The following is a 25,070-nucleotide window of genomic DNA, read 5'->3' as shown; positions in this document are numbered from 1 at the left end:
TATAGTTTATGGAAGTTGTCCCCTATGAATAGACCACCACTTTAAAATATCTGTGTAAAATTGGGCAGCCTGCTCAACTAGGTTTCATTGTATTTAGATAGAAGAAAGAGATAGATAGATAGATAGATAGATAGATAGATAGATAGATAGATAGATAGATAGATAGATAGATGTTTTTTATAGGCATGAATCATTCTGCATAATAATGTGTGGAGCACTGGCCTGAGCGCGGTTCTCACACTCTACATCCAACCAGACAAATCACAGGGGAAACAATAGATCTGTCTGTCAGTCCATAATCAGACTGTGACACTGGTGGGGAACATCTGGGACTGTTAATAACACAGACTCTGACAATACTAACCACTAAACTATGTCATTCCATAAAATGGCATGCAGTAAAGAAGTGCTATTGTTACATGTTATTAACAATGTGATGATGAATGTACTGTATACTACCTGTCACAATCATTCTTTTCACATATATTTCTCAGCATATAAATTACATAGAGGCCATAAATGCAGTGTGGACACTGTCAAATATACCAAATGAACCTTTCAAACTATTTTTAATTGACAAATATTTACATTTTTTATTTGTAATAGATAAACTAATAGAACTTTAATCTTTTCCTGTTGCACAATTTTTAGAAATGTTTCTAGCATATTAGTTATATACTGTATACACATGATAATGGATATTCATAGCAGTGTGTGGTCATTATGTCAGGTAAAAGGTTATGCTGTCTAGAAAATTAGTATACCTATAAGAAAAAAGATTAACAAAGTAAATCACACCAATGCATCACTTAAAATTGAGATTTTATTAAAAAATAACCTTTCATAACATTTTGTATAGTATAATTTAGAGTATAACTGAATATGTACTAATACCTGCAAACATTGCATACCCAATGTTATATCTGTGACATTTATTGATACAATCATATATCACAAACTATTTATTATATATGTAATATCTTTATAATTGCAAAAGAACTTGTCGCATCTTGTCAATTTTCCTCAACAGACAAAGGGGCACATTTACTAAGGACATTCCTAGTGCAAACTGCTCAAACATGTATTTAAGAAGTGTGAGAACCACACATGTGTCACTTGAGACCTTTTTGTGTTGCAGCAAAGTCCAACAGAAATGTTTTGCACGCCCTTTGTTAAAGGTGTACCAAAAAGAAAAGTAGTGCAGTCTGCCGGAGAAGGGCAGAGGGCGCCAGATTGAGGAAGAATGGGTGCCAGAAATCCTGAATCTGGCGCCCTCTGCACACTACACAAGCAAATTACACATAGTGCAGTTTGCACTGTTCTTTGTAAATGTGTCCCATACTATTTATAAAAATATATTATAGGGTTGTGACCCATAGTATTTATAAAAATATATTATAGGGTATAGTCAATGGATAATGCTCAGGCAAACATCCAGTAATACAAACAATGCACTTGACATTTTACTATCGCTTTTTTATAAAGAGCATACACACTACATATAATCTGATTTACAATATAAAATGTAACAGATATCTTCAATATATTATATATATATATATATATATATATATATATATATATATATATATATATATACATTACTTCCCTTTGTATAGAGACATTACACATTACATTTAATTTGATACATTTCTTCACCATGTATAGAAATATTACAAATATTACACACTACATATAATCTGAAAAACATTACAAATTGATACATCATATCTACTATATATCAGGCCAGAGGTTTTACCTACATCATTCTGCAATGCTTTGCATTGGAGGTCTGATATATATACATACAATACTTCCCTCTGTATAGAGACATTACATATAATCTGATACATTGTATCAATGGGTATTTATAGAATGTGTCCATATAGGACTATCACAGATTCTTCATAGAAGATAACTACTCATATATCAATATAGAAGCAAGTCCATACAGGAGATCTGCAGCAGATATTATGATGGACTAGTAAATTACATAATAATTACACCATGTTCAGAATGAACATCCTCTCCCATCACATGATGAGACATTAGTGACGGACTGAATACTTCCCATCTCCAGCTCTCAGGTATACTGGGGATACACAGCTCAGAGCACTCACTCCGCATGTCACATAAGAGGATCCAGTCACTACCAGGGTCTCCACATGGCTTTGCTGCTTTCTGTGGTGCTGTGTTTGCTGGGGGTTTGATAGACAGGAGAGACAGGAGGAGATATAGCCTCATATGTCTTTGTGTGGGCCCCAGGGAGGTTCTGTAGCAGCTGCATCTGGAGTTGGGTCTGCTTATGCTGAGACAAAAAGGTGATGGAGTCCTGGACACAGGTGGAGTAGCCTTCTTTCTGGGCTTGGCTGGAGGTTGTGACATCTAGAACAGAAAAGACACACATGTCAGTGACAGCGTCCATCACCTGCTACAATCTGCTCTCAGTAAGAACATATGAGATGTGTGAGGAGCATGGACAAGACACTTACTTCTCTCTGCCATGTGCTGCTGCAGGAGGGTGACCGTCATCTCCAGGATATCGGCTTTCTCAGGTTTGGAGGGGAGCTGATGTCTCTGAAACTCCTTCTCCAGTAAGATGCGCAGCTGCTCGATGCTGCTATTAATGCGATCTCTCCTCATCTTCTCTATCACCGGCTTCCTCAGCTGTACAACAAGACAAGGAAGGCTATGAGTACATCTCAGTATAGAGATTATAGAGACTTGGTACAGAGACTATGGACAGTCAAAACTTTTCTGTGTGAGGTCACTGTAAACACTATATGCATTGACTGATGAGAATAATAATGACAATTATTACTACTTTTTAATTTTATATTGTATCAGTATTAAAAAGAAATGCTAGTAATTATGTAGCAATATTAAAGCAGTCACCATGTCGATACAGATGTCCAGTAAAAGTTCTAGATTTGTAATAACGGGTTACATATTTGGGGGGCTGGCTCTGTTACTAGATACACTAGAGAAGGGATCTTACCTTTCTGAGGCCACCAGCAGCCTGATGATCCAGGGTCCTCATATCACATGGAGCCATGGTGCAGTGTCGGGGGGTCTCTAGTCTTGTGCTGTGTGAGGCAGTAGCTGTCTGACTACTAGTGAGCAGCCGCCCTCTATATACCCCTCTGCCTGCATAACAATGTGTGGAGAGCGGACTTACAAGAGGTTCCCACACTCAGCAGCCAATCACACAGCAGTGGGGACAATAGACGTGTGTCCATCTGGAGCCTCTAATACAGGAGATAATGGAGGCTGCCAGGGGCAAGCTGTGTGCTGGGAGTGTGGGAAAGACCTGTGACAACATGTTATCTGCAGTGATGACATATTGCCCTGGGCATGGTTGTATATCATGTATATTTTGTGTTTTTCCTTTTATATTTGAGTCAATTGTCGCATAGTATAGCACTGTCATTTACCAAATAAATAGTGAATTTAACTGTTTCCTTTCTGTTCTATAAGTATTTAAGGCTATTTGGGTAAAGGCTAGACTGGCCCACTAAAGTTCAGACGATAGTTTGGGTCCAAGCCAGTGTTGGCGAACCTATGGCACAAGTACCAAGTGGCCAGGTGGCACTCAGTGGGTACCCGGGCCATCAGAGATTGTCCGGCAGGCTGTGTGACTCCTGGCATACTCCTGCAGTCCTGGGTAGCCTAGAATGTGTGCGTTCAACACTATAAAGCAACACTTTCTTGGACTGCAGGAGGAGCAAGGAGTTGTAGGTCAACTGGATTATCATTGGAGATTCAAAGCTGTGGCAGAGCAAGGAGCAATAAGTTCCTGATTAAATAGTTGTGGCGGCACTTTGCTATAAATAAGTGGGGTTTTGTGTGTAGTTTGGGCACTTGGTCTCTAAAATGTTCTCCATCACTGGTCTAGGCTAAGAGTTCTAAAGGTTTAGCAGAAGACAACCCGTTTGGAATTGACTTTGGGGAACATTATTCCCCACTAGGGTACATTTCCTATTGGATCATTTCAAATAACCTCTTAAAAAGACACTTCTGATCTCATGTCCTGTTTGTACATTAATAATAAAAATTATAAGGCCAAACTCAATTCCTGTGCTGGTGGAAATCGCAATATAATGCATACAATATAACTAATTTCTCATATACACTCACCGGCCACTTTATTAGGTACACCTGTCCAACTGCTCTGTAACACTTAATTTCTAATCAGCCAATCACATGGCGGCAACTCAGTGCATTTAGGCATGTAGACATGGTCAAGACAATCTCCTGCAGTTCAAACCGAGCATCAGTATGGGTTGATGTGCCTTTGAACGTGGCATGGTTGTTGGTGCCAGAAGGGCTGGTCTGAGTATTTCAGAAACTGCTGATCTACTGGGATTTTCACGCACAACCATCTCTAGGGTTTACAGAGAATGGTCCGAAAAAGAAAAAACATCCAGTGAGCGGCAGTTCTGTGGGCGGAAATGCCTTGTTGATGCCAGAGGTCAGAGGAGAATGGGCAGACTGGTTCGAGCTGATAGAAAGGCTACAGTGACTCAAATCGCCACCCGTTACAACCAAGGTAGGCAGAAGAGCATCTCTGAATGCACAGTACGTCGAACTTTGAGGCAGATGGGCTACATCAGCAGAAGACCACACCGGGTGCCACTCCAGCTAAGAACAGGAAACTGAGGCTACAATTTGCACAAGCTCATCGAAATTGGACAGTAGAAGATTGGAAAAACGTTGCTTGGTCTCATGAGTCTCGATTTCAGCTGCGACATTCGGATGGTAGGGTCAGAATTTGGCCTCAACAACATGAAAGCATGGATCCATCCTGCCTTGTATCAACGGTTCAGGCTGGTGGTGGTGGTGTCATGGTGTGGGGAATATTTTCTTGGCACTCTTTGGACCCCTTGGTACCAATTGAGCATCGTTGCAACGCCACAGCCTACCTGAGTATTGTTGCTGACCATGTCCATCTCTTTATGACCACAATGTACCCAACATCTGATGGCTACTTTCAGCAGGATAATGCGCCATGTCATAAAGCTGGAATCATCTCAGACTGGTTTCTTGAACATGACAATGAGTTCACTGTACTCAAATTGCCTCCACAGTCACCAGATCTCAATCCAATAGAGCATCTTTGGGATGTGGTGGAACGGGAGATTCGCATCATGGATGTGCAGCCGACAAATCTGCGGCAACTGTGTGATGCCATCATGTCAATATGGACCAAAATCTCTGAGGAATGCTTCCAGCACCTTGTTGAATCTATGCCACGAAGAATTGAGGCAGTTCTGAAGTCAAAAGGAGGTCCAACCCGTTACTAGCATGGTGTACCTAATAAAGTGGCCGGTGAGTGTAAGTTACATAGTAATTTCTCTCCATAGAAGATAATAGAAATATTTGTGTCATTAATCAAACTGGTGAGGGCCCTTCCAACAATGTTTTTGGAAGTATATAGCATGCCAGCCCCCTGTAGTATATAGCCTGCAGCCCCCTGTAGTATACAGCCACCAGCCCCCTGTAGTATACAGCCACCAGCCCCCTGTAGTATACAGCCACCAGCTCCCTGTAGAATTTAGCTGCCAGTCTCCTGTAGAAAATGGCCACACAATAATAAACTTCATATTTACCTAGGGGCTGGGGCTAGAGCCCCAGGAGCCCCTCCTTTAATCCGGCCCTGGTGACAATAACACTATAAATGATGTGTATGTATGTATGTATGTATCGGGTGGGTTGTGTCTAGGCTCGTGAAATAACTAACATTGTGGGGGTCATTTACTAAGAGGCGGATTTGCGTCGATTTTCCCTGAATTGCCCCGGGATTTTGGCGCACGCGATCAGATTGTGGCGCATCGGCGCTGGCATGCACGTGGCGGAAGTCGGGGGCGTGGCCAAACGAAAAACCTGCGGATTCGGAAAAACCACTGCATTTCTTTTAAAAAAAAAAGTGACGCAGGACTCGCGCTTACCTTCACTAGGAATAGGCCGGTGAACTTCAGTGCATTTTGGCGGCCTCAGGGACCAGGGGCCACCTGGTGGACGTCGGATGAACTACCTTAGTGAATTTCGTCCGGACCCGAATCCACCGCAGAGAACGCGCCGCTGGATCGCGAATGGATCGGGTAAGTAAATCTGCCCCTGTGTGTGCAGACTCTGAAGATATACTGGACAGTGAGGGGGGTGTATTTTTGCAGTTACATTAGACTCCTGTCTAAAAAATGTTTGAAAATTGTAGAATTTGCTCATTTGTGCCAAATTTTTATTACTTTTCTTTAAACTGAATCAGATGACTCCTCTGTTCTCTTTCTAAGACGTGTTCCATATATCTCATGTGAATTCAGATATGGCAGAGAGATTAATACATTTTTTACCCCAGTCCTCCAGTAGGTACTGATTGTCATTTTTTTGTGGCTTTTCTGGCTACTACTAGTAAAGAGGTGCCCTCTATTAAAATATACCATTTTGGAACATTCTGGTATACACAAAGCCAACAAATAGGAGGTACAGGTTTCTGATTCAGAATTAGACACTGGAGAACATTTACTAAGGGCCGTGCGCCAGTTTTCTGTCGGATTTGTAGCAAAGGTATACCAAAAAAAAGTGGTGCACTCTGTCGAAAGCTGTGCAGGGAGCACCAGATTTCATGAAGAACAGGCATTAGAAACCCTGAATCTGGTGCCCTCTGCACTATACACAGGCAAACTGCACTGTTCTTAGTAAATGTGCACAACAAATACGTAAACGGTGGAGCTAATATTAATCTGTGATGTGGTCTAGGACTAGGAGCTCTCCTTCACTCCCCATTCAAAGGATGGACTGTGATTATGCTTAAGCTTATGCAAGTTTACAAATAAGTTTACAAATTTGTTAACATACTCACGCTACCTTGTGGTCTGAAGATGCAAGCTCTTTGAACTTTATCATAGTGAATATATGGTCAGCACCAGGATACGTGAGTTGTTTAAAAGGATGGACTGTGATTATGCTTATGCAAGTTTACAAATAAGTTTACAAATATGTTAACATACTCACGTTACCTCGTGGTCTGAGAATGCAAGCTCTTTGAACTTTATCATAGTGAATATATGGTCAATTTATAAAAAAATTTGAATGTTTTACGAGAAATTATGAAGTAAAAGGAAGATTTTATTCAGAAAACTTGTGTGGTCAGTTTTGCTTTTGGACACTATTCATTTGATACTTAGTAAATGTGCCCCACTGTGTTTTAGTGTAGTTTAAGACTGTCTATGTAATTCCATCTTCTAACGTTTTGCCACTCTTGATGAATCTGTCCATTGTTTTATTGATGTCCAAAGGCTACATTAACGTACGTGATGTAGCTTGGACATTCAAATGTCGGTGCACTGAAGAGGAGGAGGGATGAGCACTGCTCTGGCCTCCTCACTCCATAGGAAATAGTGCTGCACGGATGCAAACACAGGGAAAGATAGAGCATCGTTTCCCCATGTACAGTACAGTACCGTATCACCACCGGGTTGCTATAGGTATTTATGGGGACGTATAATTTTGCATAATTTTATAAGTGTTCTTTTGTTTTATTACAATGCTAGAAAGATTGCAAATCTTTCCATGAAAATTTTACAATCAATTATTTTAGGGACCATTTTATTTCTATAGGGGTTTTGAAAGTCCTGTTACTCACCAGGTATGCAGATCCTGCGGTCACAGCATTGACCAGTCTAATTGACCAGTTAAACAGTCTGGATCGGAATCTCTGATCGCGGGTGTTAGAGGCGGGTGTCGGCTGTAATATATGGCTGACATCCACAGCTTCTGGCACCGGCTCTGTTCAGCAGCCGGTGCCGAAGCGGGACGTAGCAGTACGTCACAATGCGGCAAATCCCTGCAGCCCATGACATTCTACTGCGTCCAATGTCGGTAAGTGGTTAAAGATAATAATCTCTGAGACAAGCCTTGAGGGTCTGTGAGCTACAGAACCAGAGTTACAGGTAGTTAAAGAAATAGGTAGGAACTGGATATTTAGCTGAAGATCGCATTTCCAAGTACAGTATATACTCAAGTATAAGCTGATCCGAATATGAGCCAAGATACCTAATTTTACCACAAAAAACTGGGAAAACCTATTGACTCAAGTATAAGTATATGCCCCCCAGTATATGGCTAGCCAGCTTACTTCCCCAGTGTATATCTAGCCAGCCCCCTGCCCCCAGTATATAACCAACCCTTGGCCCCCAATATATAGCCAGCCCCTACCCCATTATATAGTCATCCCCTAGTATATAGCCAGCCAGACCCCCATATACAACTACAAAAACAATGTCAGAAAGGACATTTCATATCCTACCAGAGAGAGAAAGTGATGTCACCCCGTTTCCCTCCTCCCCTCTCCTCCCCCTGCTCATGTATGTGTGTAATGTATAGTAAAGCATTGCTAGTATCTGTGCTTTACCTGCTAACATATGCGAGAGACACAGACATCAGCTACACAAGTATCTAATGTATGTTCTCCCATATACATGACTGCATCCAGGAGCATCCTGCCAATAAACTCTTCTTCACTTTTACCTGCTTGGATTTGGAGTGCTGCTTCATTTTTTGGATTTTATGCATACATGGGTTCCCACCCCGAATTTTGTGGCCTCTGCACTCCCCTTTTAGGGGAACTTTGGACATGCTGTGGACTTTCCTTTTTTATGCATCCTAGAGCAGATAGATAGATATCAATCATACACACAGGGGGCGCGGCTGCCAGCAGTCACACCATTATACAGGCTGTCTGTCAAGCACTGGGGGGTGTGGCTGTACCTCCCACCCATGAATAAGCTGGACATCTGAATATGATAATATGATTCATTGGACATCTCTCAGGTCATTTGCATACAGATTTAGGACCTGATTGTTTAAATTTACTGGCATGTAGAGGAATAATGAAGGCATAGGTGCAATGTTTTCTAATGGCAGTTTATGAAAATATATTTCGTTTTGGGGGTTAATTTGCATGACAGGTTCTCTTTAAGGGCAGTGTATCTATAGGGGTTTATGCTAACTGTCTGGTCCATAAGAATCATACTGCATTATGGGAGGACATTCATCTGTACTAAAAAAGGATCTGCAGATCAAGCACATTTGTGTGAGTAAGGTCTTTGAATGTGTGTTTCATCAAATCCCACTGTACTAGGGGATAATGTCAGGGAAATAAGCTGCTGATTGTGGTCTAGCATGTAAGGCTACATTCACACTGCCGTTGCCCGCCCGTACCGCTCCCGTAGGGCGCCGTGAGCCCTTTGCCGTCTAAGTGGGACGTATATCGGCCGTATATATGTTGGCCGTATATACGTCCCCCATATTGTGTTGTGAATGTAGCCTAAGACCCAGTTTTTGTGGCAAGTCCATGTGCTTTGTAGTAGCTCTTTTACACCCCCTAGAGAAGGTAGTGTGAAAGTGACCACCCATTATTTATAATGTATTTATGCCCTAATAGGGTAATTAGACATAGTTTATCCTAAAACCCATTTTATTGACTTATTTATTAAAATAGTAGAAATATGAAATTGTCATAAATTATTACTATATCATATAAGTAACATCCATAAAAAGTTTATTATAATTGGATAAGCCCTTGCTACCAGCACTTTTAGGAGCAATCATAGAGACATACTGACAACACATGATTGATATAAAATTAATTTATTGTCTCATAATATTTTTCTATTGTACTTGCAAAACATATACAAGTAATGTGAAGTATCAACTTCTGCAGATATCGCAGTCACTATATGTAATGTCATAGACATCAAGGCAACAAGAGTACAATTGCTGCAAATATTGCATACGATATTAAACCAAACAATCTTATGATGCATAATACATATCACTATATTCACTATATTCATCAACAAACATAAAGCATTAACTGTATTGTATACAAGCCTTTGCCACTAATAAAAGTGAACATTAGGGGGCCGTGCACATATTACATCAATATATTGAATATCAAATACTCAGTGAGAATATAGAAATCTGTAGTATTTACAGTACTGACTGATACATAATATCTACTATATATCAGACCACAGGTTTCACCTGCATTGCCCTGCAATGCTCTGCGCTGAAGGTCTGAAATATACATATATTTGTCACTATGTATAGAAATATTACACACTACATACAATCTGATTTACATTACAAATTGATACATCATATCTACTATATATCAGGCCGGAGGTTTCACCTACATTATTCTGCAATGCTTTGCATTGGAGGTCTGATTTATATACATACAATACTTCCCTCTATAAAGAGACATTACATAATCTGATACATTGTATCACTGGGTATTCATAGAATTTGTCCATATAGGACTATCACAGATTCTTCATAGAAGATAACTACTCATATATCAATATAGAAACAAGTCCATACAGGAGATCTGCAGCAGATATTATGATGGACTAGTAAATTACATAATAATTACACCATGTTCGGAATGAACATCCTCTCCCATCACATGATGAGACATTAGTGACGGACTGAATACTTCCCATCTCCAGCTCTCGGGTATACTGGGGGTACACAGCTCAGAGCACTCACTCCACATGTCACATAAGAGGATCCAGTCACTACCAGGGTCTCCACATGGCTTTGCTGCTTTCTGTGGTGCTGTGTTTGCTGGGGGTCTGGTAGACAGGGGATGCAGGAGGAGATACAGCCCCATATGTCATTGTGTGGGCCCCAGGGAGGTTCTGCAGCAGCTGAGTCTGGAGCTTGGCCTGCTGGTGTTGAGATAAGAAGGTGATGGAGTCCTGGACACAGGTGGAGTAGCCTTCTCTCTGGGCTTGGCTGGAGGTTGTGACATCTAGAACAGAAGAGACATACATGTCAGTGACAGCGTCCATCACCTGCTACAATCTCCTCTCAGTAAGAAACAAATGAGATGTGTGAGGAGCTGGGACAAGAAACTTACTTCTCTCTGCCATGTGCTGCTGCAGGAGGGTGACCGTCATCTCCAGGATATCGGCTTTCTCAGGTTTGGAGGGGAGCTGATGTCTCTGAAACTCCTTCTCCAGTAAGATGCGCAGCTGCTCGATGCTGCTGTTAATGCGATCTCTCCTCATCTTCTCTATCACCGGCTTCCTCAGCTATAGAAAAATAAATATATCATTATTACAATGCTCTCGTATCCATATAGTCCAAAATGTATTTTACTGTGACGCTCAGTATAGAGACTATAGACACCCAATATAGAAAATATAGGCACTCAGTATAGAGACTTAGAGACACTCTATACCAGTGATGGCAAACCTTTTAGAGACTGAGTGCCCAAACTACAACAAAGACTCGCTTATTTATTGCAAAGTGCCAACACAGAAATGTAATTTATGATTTATACTCTTCTCTGTCACAGTTTTCATTGATACCAGCACTCTGAGGACACCAATAAAGCAGAAAATAGTCCCTGGTAGCACTGTCACTTTAAAATACCTCTGTACCAGTACTGGGACTGTAGGAAGATACCTGGAGTCTTTTTTGGTGATGGCCTGAGTGCCCACATAAAGGACTCTGAGTGCCACCTCTGGCACCAGTGCCATAGGTTAGCCATCACTGCTCTATACAGATGACCAGCAGTGTAATACTGGTAGATGTGTATCAGCAGGTTAGACATATGGAGATTGCATTGTCACTAGAGGAGGGATCTTACCTTTCTGAGGCCACCAGCAGCCTGATGATCCAGGGTCCTCATATCACATGGAGCCATGGTGCAGTGTCTGGGGGTCTCTAGTCTTGTGCTGTGTGAGGCAGTAGCTGTCTGACTACTAGTGAGCAGCCGCCCCTCTATATACCCCTCTGCCTGCATAACAATGTGTGGAGAGCGGACTTACAAGAGGTTCCCACACTCAGCAGCCAATCACACAGCAGCGGGGACAATAGACGTGTGTCCATCTGGAGCCTCTAATACAGGAGATAATGGAGGCTGCTGGGGGCAAGCTGTGTGCTGAGAGTGTGGGAAAGACCTGTGACAAGATGCTATCTGCAGTGATGACATATTGCCCAGGACATGGATGGGATTAATTAGCTGAAAAAGTTATTGATTTATTAAAAGTAGATCAATAAATATGTTTTGTGTAGTTTCATGCACTTTGCACTGGAATTGGTTGGTTATTTTATAATGGATAGCGAGGATTTTAAATTATTATTTGTATTTCAATCTCTTGCCATTTCAAGAACTATGCTTGCTGTCAGTAATTTGATTCACATTGCAATTTTAAGAGTAATTCTCAACTCTCTATTTGAGCTAAACATATAGGTAGAGCAAATCTGTCTTCACATTTTGCTACAATGCTATGGATCAGCTTGAAGGTATCTTCGTTATGTTCTTAAACGGTTTTAAAGCATTTAAACACTTTATTAATCTTTATATCCGAAGTAGCTTCACCGCACCGTGGTCCGCTGACCGCATGGTGCGAGGAGCACATACCGCGGTGCGGTGAAGCTACTTTGGATATAAAGATTAATAAAGTGTTTAAATGCTTTAAAACCTTTTAAGAACATAATGAAGATAAGCACCGGCAACAGCTCACCCTGAGCTGGCGCACGGCATTTGCTGCTTAGAAGCACCATCGGAAGTGGTAGGTTTCCTTTAAAATTTTCAATTCACTGACTGCATTCAGAGATCTTAAATGCAGTAAATTGTGAAAAAATATTAGCCACTAAATATGATGCATATAAATTCACATATAGGGCTTCATTTATCAGGGCTTGTATGGGTGAAGTCTGAAATACAAGCCCTGAAATAGGCGCAATTCCAGGCACGGAGTAAAATATAGTCGGTCCCCTACTTAAGAACACCTGACTTACATAGGACCCCTAGTTACAAACGGACCTCTGGATATTGGTAATTTACTGTACTTTAGTTCTAGGCTACAATAAACAGCTATAACTGTTATCACAGGTGTCTGTAATTAAGATTTATTGTTTATCCTGGTTCTCATGACAATCCAACATTTTTAAAATCCAATTGTCACAGAGACTAAAAAAATTTTGACTGGGGCTACAATTATAAAATATACAGTTCCGACTTACATACAAATTTCAACTTAAGAACAAACCTACAGACCCTATCTTGTATGTAACCCGGGGACTGCCTGTACACTACTTATAGTCTGCTCCCGTTCAGGCACAGTCTATGGCCAGTTCTACAGGCCTGGATCAGAACTGCCCCGCATGCGCAACACAGTGTAGGCGCCTTGTGGATGTATAAAACTGGCAGGTTTCAGGGGGCACTTAGCTCCAGCAAAGGTTAAATGTGCAGAATATTTGTGATACAGAACAGTAACAGTGGCAGAATAGTTTTCCCTAATTCTTTTGGCCATATCCTTAAAACTCCCCCATGTTGTTTTAAGATTATTACTGCTGTAGCTGGATCCTGTGCTTTGGCTGCGAGCAGACATCTACGGCTGGCTGCCATCTCCCCAGACGTTTAACAAGCACCTGTCTCAGTGCTGTCTGTGAAGTGAGGCTGACATGTGTCTGTGAATTACAACCCTCAACATCAAAGCCAGGAAGTGTGCCTTTAATAGTCCGCACATGGAGGAACCAGGCAGTGAACACCCAAAAATATAACAAAATCTCAGTCACAATATGTGCACATAACACAAGCGATAATTTGGCATAGGATCTGCTGTAAACATCTTAATCATTTCTTACACTTTGGGAATTATTTAGGTTACAATCCAGGTTAATTGATTTTTGAGACTTGATTACATTTGGTTGTCAAAACACGCTTTTCTTCATTCTGTATATTGTCTTCACAGGGCGGAATTTACATGATACTCTGAAGTGGGGATCATTATAGGAGAATTAGATCAGCTTTAGCTGTTGGTATGTAAATCATTTTCAATTGATCTGTATGTACAAAAATACAGCATAGATTAACTTTAACTTGCAAAATATTGTTATTATGGATATGATAAATAATTTTGGCAACTTCTTGAAAAATGGTTGCCAATTTTCTCTACGTAGACACTGAAGCAAGCAGTCATCTCATTCAAGATGTGTAATGACAGATCCTATAGTATTTAGTGTAGACAGGTTTACAGAAAGAGGGTCTAATGTCTGACATTGGCTTGTGCTAGATTTTGTGCCTTTTCATACATTTATGAAATTATGCTGGTATGACAGATCTAAATGTCAATGAGGTAGAGCACAGGATAGAAAGTGCTCAAGTCCACTGAAGTTTTATCCATGGAGCCGAATGAGGGATACTGTATTAATTTTTTAGTATGAGCTGTAGTTTTTATAAATACACTTTTTAGGGACAGATAACTTCCTAATAATTTTTATTACATATTTTAGGGAGAAAGGTATTCATTTTAGGGAGTTCACAGAATTGTGACCTTTCAATCACAATATTATATATATAGAAAAAAGTTATGAAAAAGATGCAAACTTCCAACAGATTTTTAGGACAATACAGGTCCATTCTGGTAGTTTGTTTGTCTCCTGAGAGAGTTTCTATTTCTGTCAACACAATGTAAATGTTCTTGCAATGAATTTGTTGAAGTTTCCCACAGTTTGAGCCGATGTGAACAATAGACGTGTGTCTGACTGAACTGTGCGGCTCAACAAAGCAACAGCTGGAGACAGGGTCACCCAACTCATGAAAGACCTCAATGTGGGAAAGGATTGCCGAAAACATGCAGTAAATGTGACCCTTCTCACAAAGCTAAGCACAATTTAATAGTAAGTGACACATTCCATTTATGGGAACTGTTCCTGAGCCCTTACCAGGAGGACTAAACACGGCCATTACCTCATCACATGCGCTGCCATTCAATTTATTGACATTTGGATACGGGGCAAGGGGGTTGTCCTTTTGTGAAAGAAAAAAAAATATAAAAGATGTAACATTCTGTAATTTTTTAGTTTTTTTGAGTTCCTTATACTTTATTACCAGGTGTAGATTGCTGCAGGGGTATACATAGATGCCAACTGCTACGTGGGGGATCAATCAGCCGTTCTGTATTGGCCAGGTATTTAGATAGAGTACTACATGCACAAGATAAACTTTTGTCTGGTATGAAGGAAAACCCAACAACAATTCTAATAACATATCTACATCACAATAACTTGCCTCCAAACCCCTATTCTATTGAATGGACCTTAGATTACCAAAGATCCCTATGGTGATGTACAGTTTCAATACCTGAGGCGGTAGTGAGGTCCTTCAGGTTCATGAGCTTTAAGAATTCAAAAGTTGAATTATTTCCATAGAAAGAGACCAATAATTTTAACGACACTTTATATTTGGGAGCATATATTTGCATTGTGGTCCAGCAGCTCAAAGTCGCGCTTCTGGTGATCCAGTTTTATTCAGTACATCTATATTGACCGAATGTTAGTAGGGGTTGGGTTGTATACAATTTACTACATTTTGCTATATTTTTTATATTATTTTTTCATTGGTCATCATTACGCCATAATAAATAATGACAAATAACCGTTTCCTTAGTAATTTCGGGAGACAGACAATGAAAGCTATATGGTATGGAGGGGAGACTTTTCATCCTATTATATAATGAAATCATTTTGTATCTGGCTGACTTCATCACATTCCTATGTGAAAAGAGTCTCAACCGGACTGGGTGGTCCTGTATGTACTTCTCACAGCACTGGAATTCATCATTTAATCTCATTCATTTCCAGCCACTGACTGGGAAACTCTTATATCAGAGGCCATTCAATGCTCAACACTATGAGAACAGTTAATTTAATGAAGCGGCCATTGTTCCTTTTGTTTAGTGTCCTCCACCACTTGTGGATTTGCCTCATCACCAAAGATGAATGCAAAGCGGTAATTAACTAAAGAAAACAAGAAAGCTAGAGGGACATATGCAGTAATACTCAAGTTATACTTTACCTTGATGGGAACTTTTCACCAGATTTTATCTCATTTAATAACTTCCCCATCAGATAGACTATGAAATTTCTAGAATTCTTTTTTAATGTGAAATCTCACCTGTTTAACTATAAAAGTGGCATATTTCAAAAGCTGTATTTTGGGATATCTAAAGTAGAATAACTCCATAATATAAGGGCATCATATGGTAGCAAAGGATCCACAGGATAGGTTTGATGGATGATAATAATAATCTTTATTTAAAATATAGGATAATCCTTTATTTGTCCCACAATGGGGAAATTTCCAAAGTATATAGCAACATCATATTCTGAAGCTTCATGATGGACCTTCCAATAATTATAGTTTTCAGAAATACATTCTATAAAAAGTATTATTCTCATGTCAAGAGAAGGGATTCTGAAACCTAAATCTTACACTTGTGTAAGTGGAGAAATGGCACTTCCTGCATAGAACTCCCCATTCACTTCTATGGGAGCTCCTAGAATAGCCAAGCAGTACAGCATGCAGACGGCACTTTCTAGGAGCTGTGATGCTGGGCAGGTGTCAGCCCATAGGAGCAGCGGCTGCTCACACATGCTTCTTGGCAGCGGTGTGTGAGTTTGAGTTTGCAAAATTTTCCCACACTGTTTCCTATTGAGGGCATTCAGCCGGAGTACAATAGAAGTGTGCCGCACTCCATTTATCATCGGGGTAGATCTGACCTCACTCTGTGTTAAGCTGTAATTCTGTTTTGTAGACCATCTGCAGAATGGGTCCCCTTTCCATGTTCTTGATGATCTCACAGCCTAAAAATTTTGGGGTGGTAAAAAGATTCTGAGCTCAAATGCCCAAGAGCCCAACTCACCAAAAGCATAAAAGGCTTTCCCAAATCAGTTGCACTGATGTACAACCCTCAGTGATGGTGAGATCTAGAGCTGCAAAAAAGTAAACATAATAGTCACCTTTATTCCAGTGTAATGGCTTAAAGTGAGTGCAATAGCCTCTTATCCATATGATGCCTGTGCAATAACATATCTATATGCAAATTATGTGATGTAATAGATGTAACCCAAGAGCATTCAAAGCTGATACAAATGAAGGTCAAGGGTCCAGACCCTCAGTGATAATCCAATTAGGCTATTGTGTCCTCTCCTCTATGTATATACCAGATTTACTCTCACATCAAGTAGTTTACATTTATCTTTGATATAGATCACATTAATGAATAATATTAATAAAGTATTTGGTAGATTTTTCTTAAAAAGGTTAGGAATAAACATGCAAAGCATTTAATGGAATGGTATTCTTTATGTAGTGTTCTCAACCATAATAGATTTCTATTATACAGGCTGTCCCCGGGTTTCGTACAAGATAGGTTCCTTAGGTTTTTTCTTCAGTTGTATTTGTATGTAAGTCGGAACTGTATATTTTATTATTGTAACCCCAGCCAAAAATGTTTTGGTCTCTGTGACAATTGGATTTTAAAAATGTTGGGTTGTCATAAGAATCAGGATTAACAATAAAGCTTAATTGCAGACACCTTTGATACCTCTTACAGCTGAACATTGTAGCCTGAGGCTAAACTACAGGGGTCTTCTGTAAGTTGGGTGTTCTTAAGTAGGGTCAGCCTGTACTCTATACATGAAGCTCTTCACCTCCCAACAGGACCCAACCACTAGACATGACCATAATACAGTTCTAGTTTTCTCTAATGAGAGTGTAACAAAAAAGGGAAAAGGGGATGGGTGGCACCACTTTGTATGTTCAAATTATCCGTCTCTTGTGGTCAGACTTCTATAGGAAGGTAAGGAGGGTTGGGTATTCGGCAGGGCGGTGCTCTTATTCAAGGCAAAATATTGGTTGTAATGTGAAGGAAACAGTAGAATGGCACTCACCCAAATCTTCTTTTTCAATCCGGTTTATTTAGCAATACTCACACAAAAATTGACATGTCAATCCATATGGAGGGGGGATAGGCGCAGGGACTCACGATAAAACAAGGTACATGACAGCTGTTTCGCGCCGCAGCGCTTCTTCTGACTTGCCTGTATAGTTTTCTCTATACATAGAACACTACAACCATCAGTATAACCCAACTACTAGGCGCAGCCATAATACAGATCTATATGCTTGGTACATAAAGCACTACAACTCCCAACATGACCTGACCATTGGACATAACTAGAATGCAGTTTTAATACACTGTATACACAGAGCACTCATACTACCAGCATGATCTGACTTAACCATAATACAACTCTATTTTACTCTGTATAGAGCAGTACACTTCCTAACATGACCTGACCACTGGACACAGCCTTACAATTCTATAGTAATAAAAAAAACATTATTCATATAGCGCCATCAAATTACTTAGCGAGGAATATATACAAGAATATATACAAGCAAAATAAGACATCATATAGTAATAGAAGAAGACAATAGGAGTGAAGGCCCTGGTCACAAGAGCTTGTAATCTGAGAGTATTTCTGTAAATAGGGCACTGCAACAACTAACATGACCCGACCACTGCACATGACAGTAACAGGATTGTATTGTACTTTACACATCAATCACTAAAACTTGACAATTACACCTGACCATGACGGAATTCTATTACACTCATTAGATTAAGCACTATAGCCTCCCACATGATAATCATATGATTCTATTAACCCCTAGGCGCACCAGGACGTTATAGTACGTCCCCGGCGCTAGATGTTTAGCGCACGGGGACGTTCTATAACGTCCTGCTTCTGGCACCGGCTCACGAACGGAGCCGGTACCAGAAGCAGCGGCTGTCAGCTGTCTAGTACAGCTGACAGCCTGCGCTAACACCCGCGATCGGAGCCGGCTCCGATCGCGGGTGTTAACCCCTTACTCGCCGCGGTCAAACATGACCGCGGCGTGTAAGGGTGTTTGCGCTGTGGATCGGATCCCCCGTGCCGCTTACTGGGGGATCCGATCCACTTCTGGGCAGCTCCGAGGACTGGCATGTGCCCCGGAGCTGCCCGGTCTCCATGGCAGCCAGACCCCTTCCGGGTCTGGCTGTAAACTGTCTGAGCATGCGCAAGCTTGCTCAGACAGTTTACACTGCTCTACAATAAAATAGTATTGTAGAGCAGTGTATTGAACTTAAACCAGTGATCAGAGCATCACTGGTTTAAGTTCAAGTATGTATAAGTAAAAATATGCAAAAACACTTAACACTACACATTATAATAAATAAAAAATAAATACATAAAAATATAAGCCCCTGTCACTTTCCCATAAAAACACTTAATAAAGTATAAAAAACACAAAAACACAAAAAACCCCGCATATTTGGTATTGCCGCGTCCGTAACAATCTGTATAATAAAACAGGACCGTTACTGGACCCGCACGGTACACGCCGTAGAAAAAAAACGCAAAAACGTTCCGAAAAAAGATAATTTTTAATTAATACCTTATCAAAAAATGCTCTAAAAAGTAATTTAAAAAATGTTATGCACTCCAAAATAAGCCCACTAAAAAGAACAACTCTTCTCGCAAAAAATAAGCCCCTAACCAGATTTGTCAGCCGAAAAATAAAAAAGTTATGCATATGAAAAGATGGTGATGCTAAAATGAACAAGATTTTCTCCAAATTGGTTTTTATTCAGTACAATTGAATAAAATACACAAAACCCCACATATTTGGTATCCCTGCGTCCGTAACAATCTGCATAATAAAACAGAATCGTTATTAGTTCCGCAAAGTGAACCCCGTAAAAAACAAAACAAAAAAAAGCTCCATAAAAAAGATCATTTTCAATTAATACCCTATAAAAATGCTCTAAAAAGGGATTTAAAAAATGTTATGCACTCTAAAATAAGACCACTAAAAAGAACAATCCTTCTCGCAAAAAAAAAGCCCTTAAACAGATTTGTGAGGCAAAAAATAAAAAAGTTATGCATATGAAAGACGGTGATGCTAAAATTAACAACATTTTTGCCAAATTACTTTTTATGCAGTAAAAATGGGAAAAAAATAAAAAATCTATATAAATGAGGTCTTTTTGTAATCGTGGCGACCCATAGAATAAAAATAATATACTATTTTTATGGTATGGTAAATGGGCAAAAAAAAAACCCATAAAAATCTTCCTGAAAAGTGATGATTTTCATTTCCTCCACCAACAAAGAGTTAATAAAATCTCACCAATTAGCCTATAGATTCCCCTAAATTACGTACCAGAAAAGTGCATCTCATGTGGCAAAAGAAGTAAGCCCCTATAGGTCCACATTAAAAAAAAGAAAAAAATTATAGCCTGTACAATGTGACATAGAAAATCTGATCTGGATGGCGCCTCCTTCCCTTCTATGCCCGGCCGTGCGCCCATACAGCAGGTTACCACCACATATGGGGTATCGGTGCATTCGGGAGGAATTGGGTATCAAACTTTGTGGAGCCTTTATTCATTTAATCCATTGTAAATGTTTAATTTTCCACCCAAAATGGGTGTATTGTGAAAAAATATTACAATTTGCAGACTGCACCTCCATTTTGTTTTAACCCCTATAAAACACGTAAAGCGTTAACAAACTTCTTAAAAGTGGTTTTTCATACGTTGAGGTGTGTAGTTTCCACAATGGGGTAATTTACGAGTCTCACTATTATTTAGGCCTCTCAGTGTCAATTAGAAGTTGAGCAGGTCCATCTAATACAGGTTTTGGTGATTTTACAAAAAATGTGAAAAATGATACCTAAATTCTGAGCCTCATAACATTCTAGTAAAATATGTGGAATCTTAAAAAACCATGCCAACATAAAGCAGGCATTTGGGAAATGTAAGTTATGAATTTATTTGGGTGCTATGACTATCTGCATCAAAAGTAGAGAATTTAGAACGTTGAAAATAAAGAATTTTTCCAAATTTTTTCCAAATTTTGTTTTTTTTCATAACTAAACACAAAAGATATCATCCAAATTTTTAAACTAATTTGAAGTACAATGTGTCACGAGAAAACAATCTAAAAATCCCATGGATATCTCATAGCGTTCCAAAACTATAACCACTTATAGTGACACAGGTCAGATTTGAAGAATGGGGCCGCGTCCTTAAGGCCAAAATAGGCTGTGTCCCCTAGGGGTTAAACACTATTATATATGGAGCACTAAAACAAGTCACATGTGCCAACTGCTGTACATAACCATAAGACTATTCTACTGTAAATGACTGATCTTTGGCAGCTCAACTGGTGGGACACCCTACAAATGCAGAGAATAGGGAGTACCAGTCCCCTATAGCTGACCTGTAATGTGATGGCAGATCCCATTGAAAAGGTTGAGGTTTCCTACCATTGTTGTGGGACTTCATAAATGGTTCACAGGACAAGCCGATTACAGGGTATTTCATTGGGTCTTGCAGGTCATCATTCTGGCAATGCAGGGGAGGCCCATCAAATGGACCCCCATGATCAAACTTTTATCCTCTATCCTTTCAGTAGGGGATAATTGTTCTTAAAGGAAATCTACCATCAAAAGCAAGTAATATAAACCTGGGGCACCTACACATAGATGCTGACACTGTATTTCTTATCCATAGCCTCCATCCTTCTAAAATCAACTTTTAAAATTATGCTTATGACCCAGAAGAGCTCTTGGGGGTGTTACCAGAATCCCTCTGTACTGCAGATTCACAAGCTTTTACAGTGTGAAGGGAGCTTCCTGTCCTCCTGTGTACTTTATCTCTCTCTGCAGTGAGATTACATCAGGCAGAGGGAAGGGGGAAGTGCTGAAGGAGCAGGGGGGCTGAGGGATCAGGGGGGAGAATGAGACAATGTAACAGCCTGTGAAGAGAGAGCAGGGAGGGGCTCTGGTAATGCCCCCAGAGCCCTTCATTAGCATAGTTGTAAAAGTTTATGATGCTTGGTTTTTGATGGAATATTTCCTTTAATAGGAATTAGCGCAAACCACTTCAATTTATAAGTGTCTACAGCATCTTATACAATCTATTACTGACTATGACTATAATAAATACACTAGCAATGGTTTTCAAAGTTTTTCAAATTCTTTTTCTAGCCCTTTGAGGGACACAACATTCCCCAGTCTATAAGTGAATGTCACATTAAAGGGAAATAGTATACTATACAATTTCATATTCTTATATTACCAGCACAGGTGTATGAAAATAGATTTCTCTCTGGTCACACGGCTGATTTGGCACAGTATCTCTTTCTAAATTTCCCTCCAACGTCAGACATTTGATCCGGAGGAGGAAGCACGTGTCTTGAGGCCACACGAGTCTTTCCCAGAATCTAATGTGTCATTACTAGCTCAGACCCTATTGTCATCCCATACTCCACCTGCTGCGGAGCAGAGGCTTGTTATCCTGGGGCAGTTGCACAGTTAATTTAGCGACTAGTAATTGAAGACCCTATTGTTTTCTGGTGGGGTCTGTGATTGGCTCCAGACTGTGGGAAACTTCACAGAGCTCAGGACTCACAGATTCAGCTGCTGATATGCACTTGCAAATAGGGGACGGTCTCACATCTGTCACACTGAGAATTATCTGTTATCACTGATATTTGCATTGAAAATTGAAAAAATTGAAAAAAAAACGGCACCTGCCAGTGCCAATGCAGAGATTGCAGGAGTTGGCAAAAGATACTTAAATACTTAGTGCAATGAAAATAATACTGCCCCTAAGAGCTAGCAATCTATACTGTATTTATATTGTTTATAGCATTTGAGGAAATTGGTGATGGAAAAGCTAAGCCATGTAGATATCGAAATAAACAACTTATGCCAGCCATGAAGATAAATCAAGTGGACCCAACCATGACATTGACCCAGCTAAATATCCAATGAAGTTGTTGTACAGGGTCTTCTTAATGCGTCCAAGATGAGGTTCAGGCAGTTGCATTTTAACATGCCTGATACTTAAAGGGGTTGTCCACTTTCAGCAAATAATTGATATTGTTTGTGTAATAAATGTTATAAAATTTTCCAGTATACTTTCTGTATCAATTCCTCGTGGTTTTCTAGATCTCTGCTTGCTCTATGTTTGCCTCTATGTTTGCTTCCAAAGCATAGAAATCTGCCAATGGTCTTGTGATGGACATGCAGGTGCTGGAGCCATTAGTATCACACAGAGTAATAAGAGCTGTGTGATAATAATGGCTCATGCACCTGTGTGCCTACCACATAGGATATATACCTTTGGGAAAATCTGGAACAATTCCATTCTCTCCCCAAAGGTTGGGAGGTATAATCAGCCAACTTTACTATTTAAAAAATACAGATAGAGGTGGCACCACCTGCTGCTGAACAGTAAGTACTACACATTACACTATTAGGGTCCATGTACGCGAACATATGGGGGGGCATATATACGGCCACATATATGTCCCCTATAGTTGTCTAAGGTGTCCGGGCTGGTTACGGTGAGCAGAACGTGCGCTCACCGTACCATGCACGCCAATATTCTCTATGGAGAGGGGAAGGACGAGCAGCGCTTGCTTCTCCTCCTTTCCAGCGCACCCGATGTGTGCATGCACCCTTACAGTGCTGATTAAAGAGGTTTGCGAATTAAAGAAAGTTCTTAAATTACAATCCCCTAGTCATATTGACAATATAAAAATAATTTTGAACCCCCTTACTTTTCAATTTTACTCAGTTTTAATGCTGTTTTAGCTAATATCATTTAGTGATGTTCAATGTAAAATTCCAGAGTGCGGGCTTGGATTCTCTAAGACACTTCATGATCCCTCTAGTACTGTGAGATGCTATTTCAGTGCCTATCTCTTCAGCATGCAGCTTCAGATGCCTGTGTTCTGCACATGCGCAGTAGCTCCAGCTTCAGAGCCAAGGCCGTGCTTCTGCCTAAGCAGTGAAGGAATCTGCAGGGTGAACTAGTAGTTAGCATTGACTCCCTTAGCTCTTGCTACTCCACGCCCCACTAGCCGCAGTGCTAATTTACATAATACTTACATTTTATCAAATTATCAAATTGATTAGCAAAATATACTATAGAGAAGGTGCTTTCAGCATGAAACTACCAGCAGATCTACCAGATCTGTGGGGGTAGGTTTACTTTAAATAAACAAATTAAGGGGCAATGTTTGTGTAAAAAAGAAGATGCAATATGTTATATTGTATTTTCTATGGTGATGCTTTATTAAAGCTGAAAGTATATTCCTCATGGTAGGTTTCCTTTAAGGGTTGATGTACCGTTGCGTTGTGAAGGTTATGTTTGATTTATGAAGGTGGCACTGAAAGGTCAGTTGTGTTGTGAGGAATATATATATTTTTAGGAACACAGTGTGGAAATATTAAGTTGCTAGATGCCACTTCTGCCTGTGTCTGATCACTGACTAACCTTCTAGTGTGTGAGACAACTCTCAGCATGTGTAGTGTCATTCACAAAGTGTTAGCGAGCAGAAGCTTGCATTCCAAATGTGAGCCAGGAGTGCTTTATAAGGCTATCATTAGTTCTTAGTTGTCAGTTACAAGATTTTTTGATTGTGATGTGAGTGATTTTTATGACTTGCCTGCAGTGGCGTAACTTGAAGCTGATGAGACCCAGTACAAAATTGGTGTCAAGCCCACAACTTGAATGTATGTTTTTTAGTACTAGTCTTCCCATATTGGAAAGTGACACTTTATGGGGCCCCTAAACCTCTTGGGCCTGATTGCGACTACACCCTCTGTACCCCTCAAGTTACACCCCTGCTTGCCTGGTAAATCTGCTGAACATGATGAAGTGGATGGTAACATGTGGGGTGTAATCCATGTATTTACAAATTTGAGGCTGCTGGGTCCCTATAAAGCAGTGATGGCAAACCTTTTAGAGACCGAGTGCCCAAACTACAAGAAAGACCCGCTTATTTATCGCAAAGTGCCAACACAGAAATTTAATTTGTGATTTACGGTATACTCCCTTCTCTGTCACAGTTTTCATTGATACCAGCACCCTGAGGACACCAATAAAGCAGAAAATAGTCCCAGGTAGAGCTGTCACTTTAAAATAGTTCTGTGCACAGCAAGTCCTGGGCTGTCTGGGACTGCAGGAAGATACCTGGAGTCATTTCTGGTGATGGTCTGAGTGCCCACAGAAAGGGCTCTGAGTGCCACTTCTGGCACCAGTGCCATAGGTTAGCCATCACTGCTATAAAGTATAGGGCCTCATGTAGTCTTAATCTCCCAACATAATTATATAGTGAATCTACAGAAGCACAATCTCTGA

At 40.2% G+C, this 25,070-nt stretch overlaps 2 protein-coding genes across 2 annotated transcripts; both read right to left on the bottom strand.

Annotated features, from left to right (window-relative positions):
• Positions 1 to 1,610: 1,610 nt before the first annotated feature.
• LOC140135154 (transcription factor HES-5-like) lies at positions 1,611 to 3,122 on the bottom strand. Its single transcript, XM_072156271.1, has 3 exons — positions 2,999 to 3,122; positions 2,493 to 2,667; positions 1,611 to 2,385 (listed from the first exon to the last, which is right to left on the bottom strand). Exons 1-3 carry the CDS (start codon positions 3,053 to 3,055, stop codon positions 2,150 to 2,152), a joined length of 468 nt encoding a protein of 155 aa, XP_072012372.1. The 5' UTR covers positions 3,056 to 3,122; the 3' UTR covers positions 1,611 to 2,149.
• A 6,509-nt stretch (positions 3,123 to 9,631) lies between these two features.
• On the bottom strand, positions 9,632 to 11,802 carry LOC140135152 (transcription factor HES-5-like). The gene is made up of 3 exons (XM_072156269.1): positions 11,660 to 11,802; positions 10,925 to 11,099; positions 9,632 to 10,816 (listed from the first exon to the last, which is right to left on the bottom strand). Exons 1-3 carry the CDS (start codon positions 11,714 to 11,716, stop codon positions 10,581 to 10,583), a joined length of 468 nt encoding a protein of 155 aa, XP_072012370.1. The 5' UTR covers positions 11,717 to 11,802; the 3' UTR covers positions 9,632 to 10,580.
• Positions 11,803 to 25,070: the final 13,268 nt, after the last annotated feature.

Source organism: Engystomops pustulosus, chromosome 6, assembly GCF_040894005.1.
Source record: "Engystomops pustulosus chromosome 6, aEngPut4.maternal, whole genome shotgun sequence".
NCBI lineage: Eukaryota > Metazoa > Chordata > Amphibia > Anura > Leptodactylidae > Engystomops > Engystomops pustulosus.
This window is presented reverse-complemented; position numbering and strand designations above follow the sequence as displayed.

Bases quoted from the DNA above. Each gene is read 5' to 3' on its own strand.
- LOC140135154 (XM_072156271.1), bottom strand. From the start codon at position 3,055: ATGGCTCCATGTGATATGAGGACCCTGGATCATCAGGCTGCTGGTGGC. The intron at 2,668-2,998 runs GTAAGATCCCTT...CTTGTTGTACAG, and splicing joins CTGCTGGTGGCCTCAGAAAG to CTGAGGAAGCCGGTGATAGA. The intron at 2,386-2,492 runs GTAAGTGTCTTG...TTTCTGTTCTAG, and splicing joins GCAGCACATGGCAGAGAGAA to ATGTCACAACCTCCAGCCAA.
- LOC140135152 (XM_072156269.1), bottom strand. From the start codon at position 11,716: ATGGCTCCATGTGATATGAGGACCCTGGATCATCAGGCTGCTGGTGGC. The intron at 11,100-11,659 runs GTAAGATCCCTC...ATTTTTCTATAG, and splicing joins CTGCTGGTGGCCTCAGAAAG to CTGAGGAAGCCGGTGATAGA. The intron at 10,817-10,924 runs GTAAGTTTCTTG...CTTCTGTTCTAG, and splicing joins GCAGCACATGGCAGAGAGAA to ATGTCACAACCTCCAGCCAA.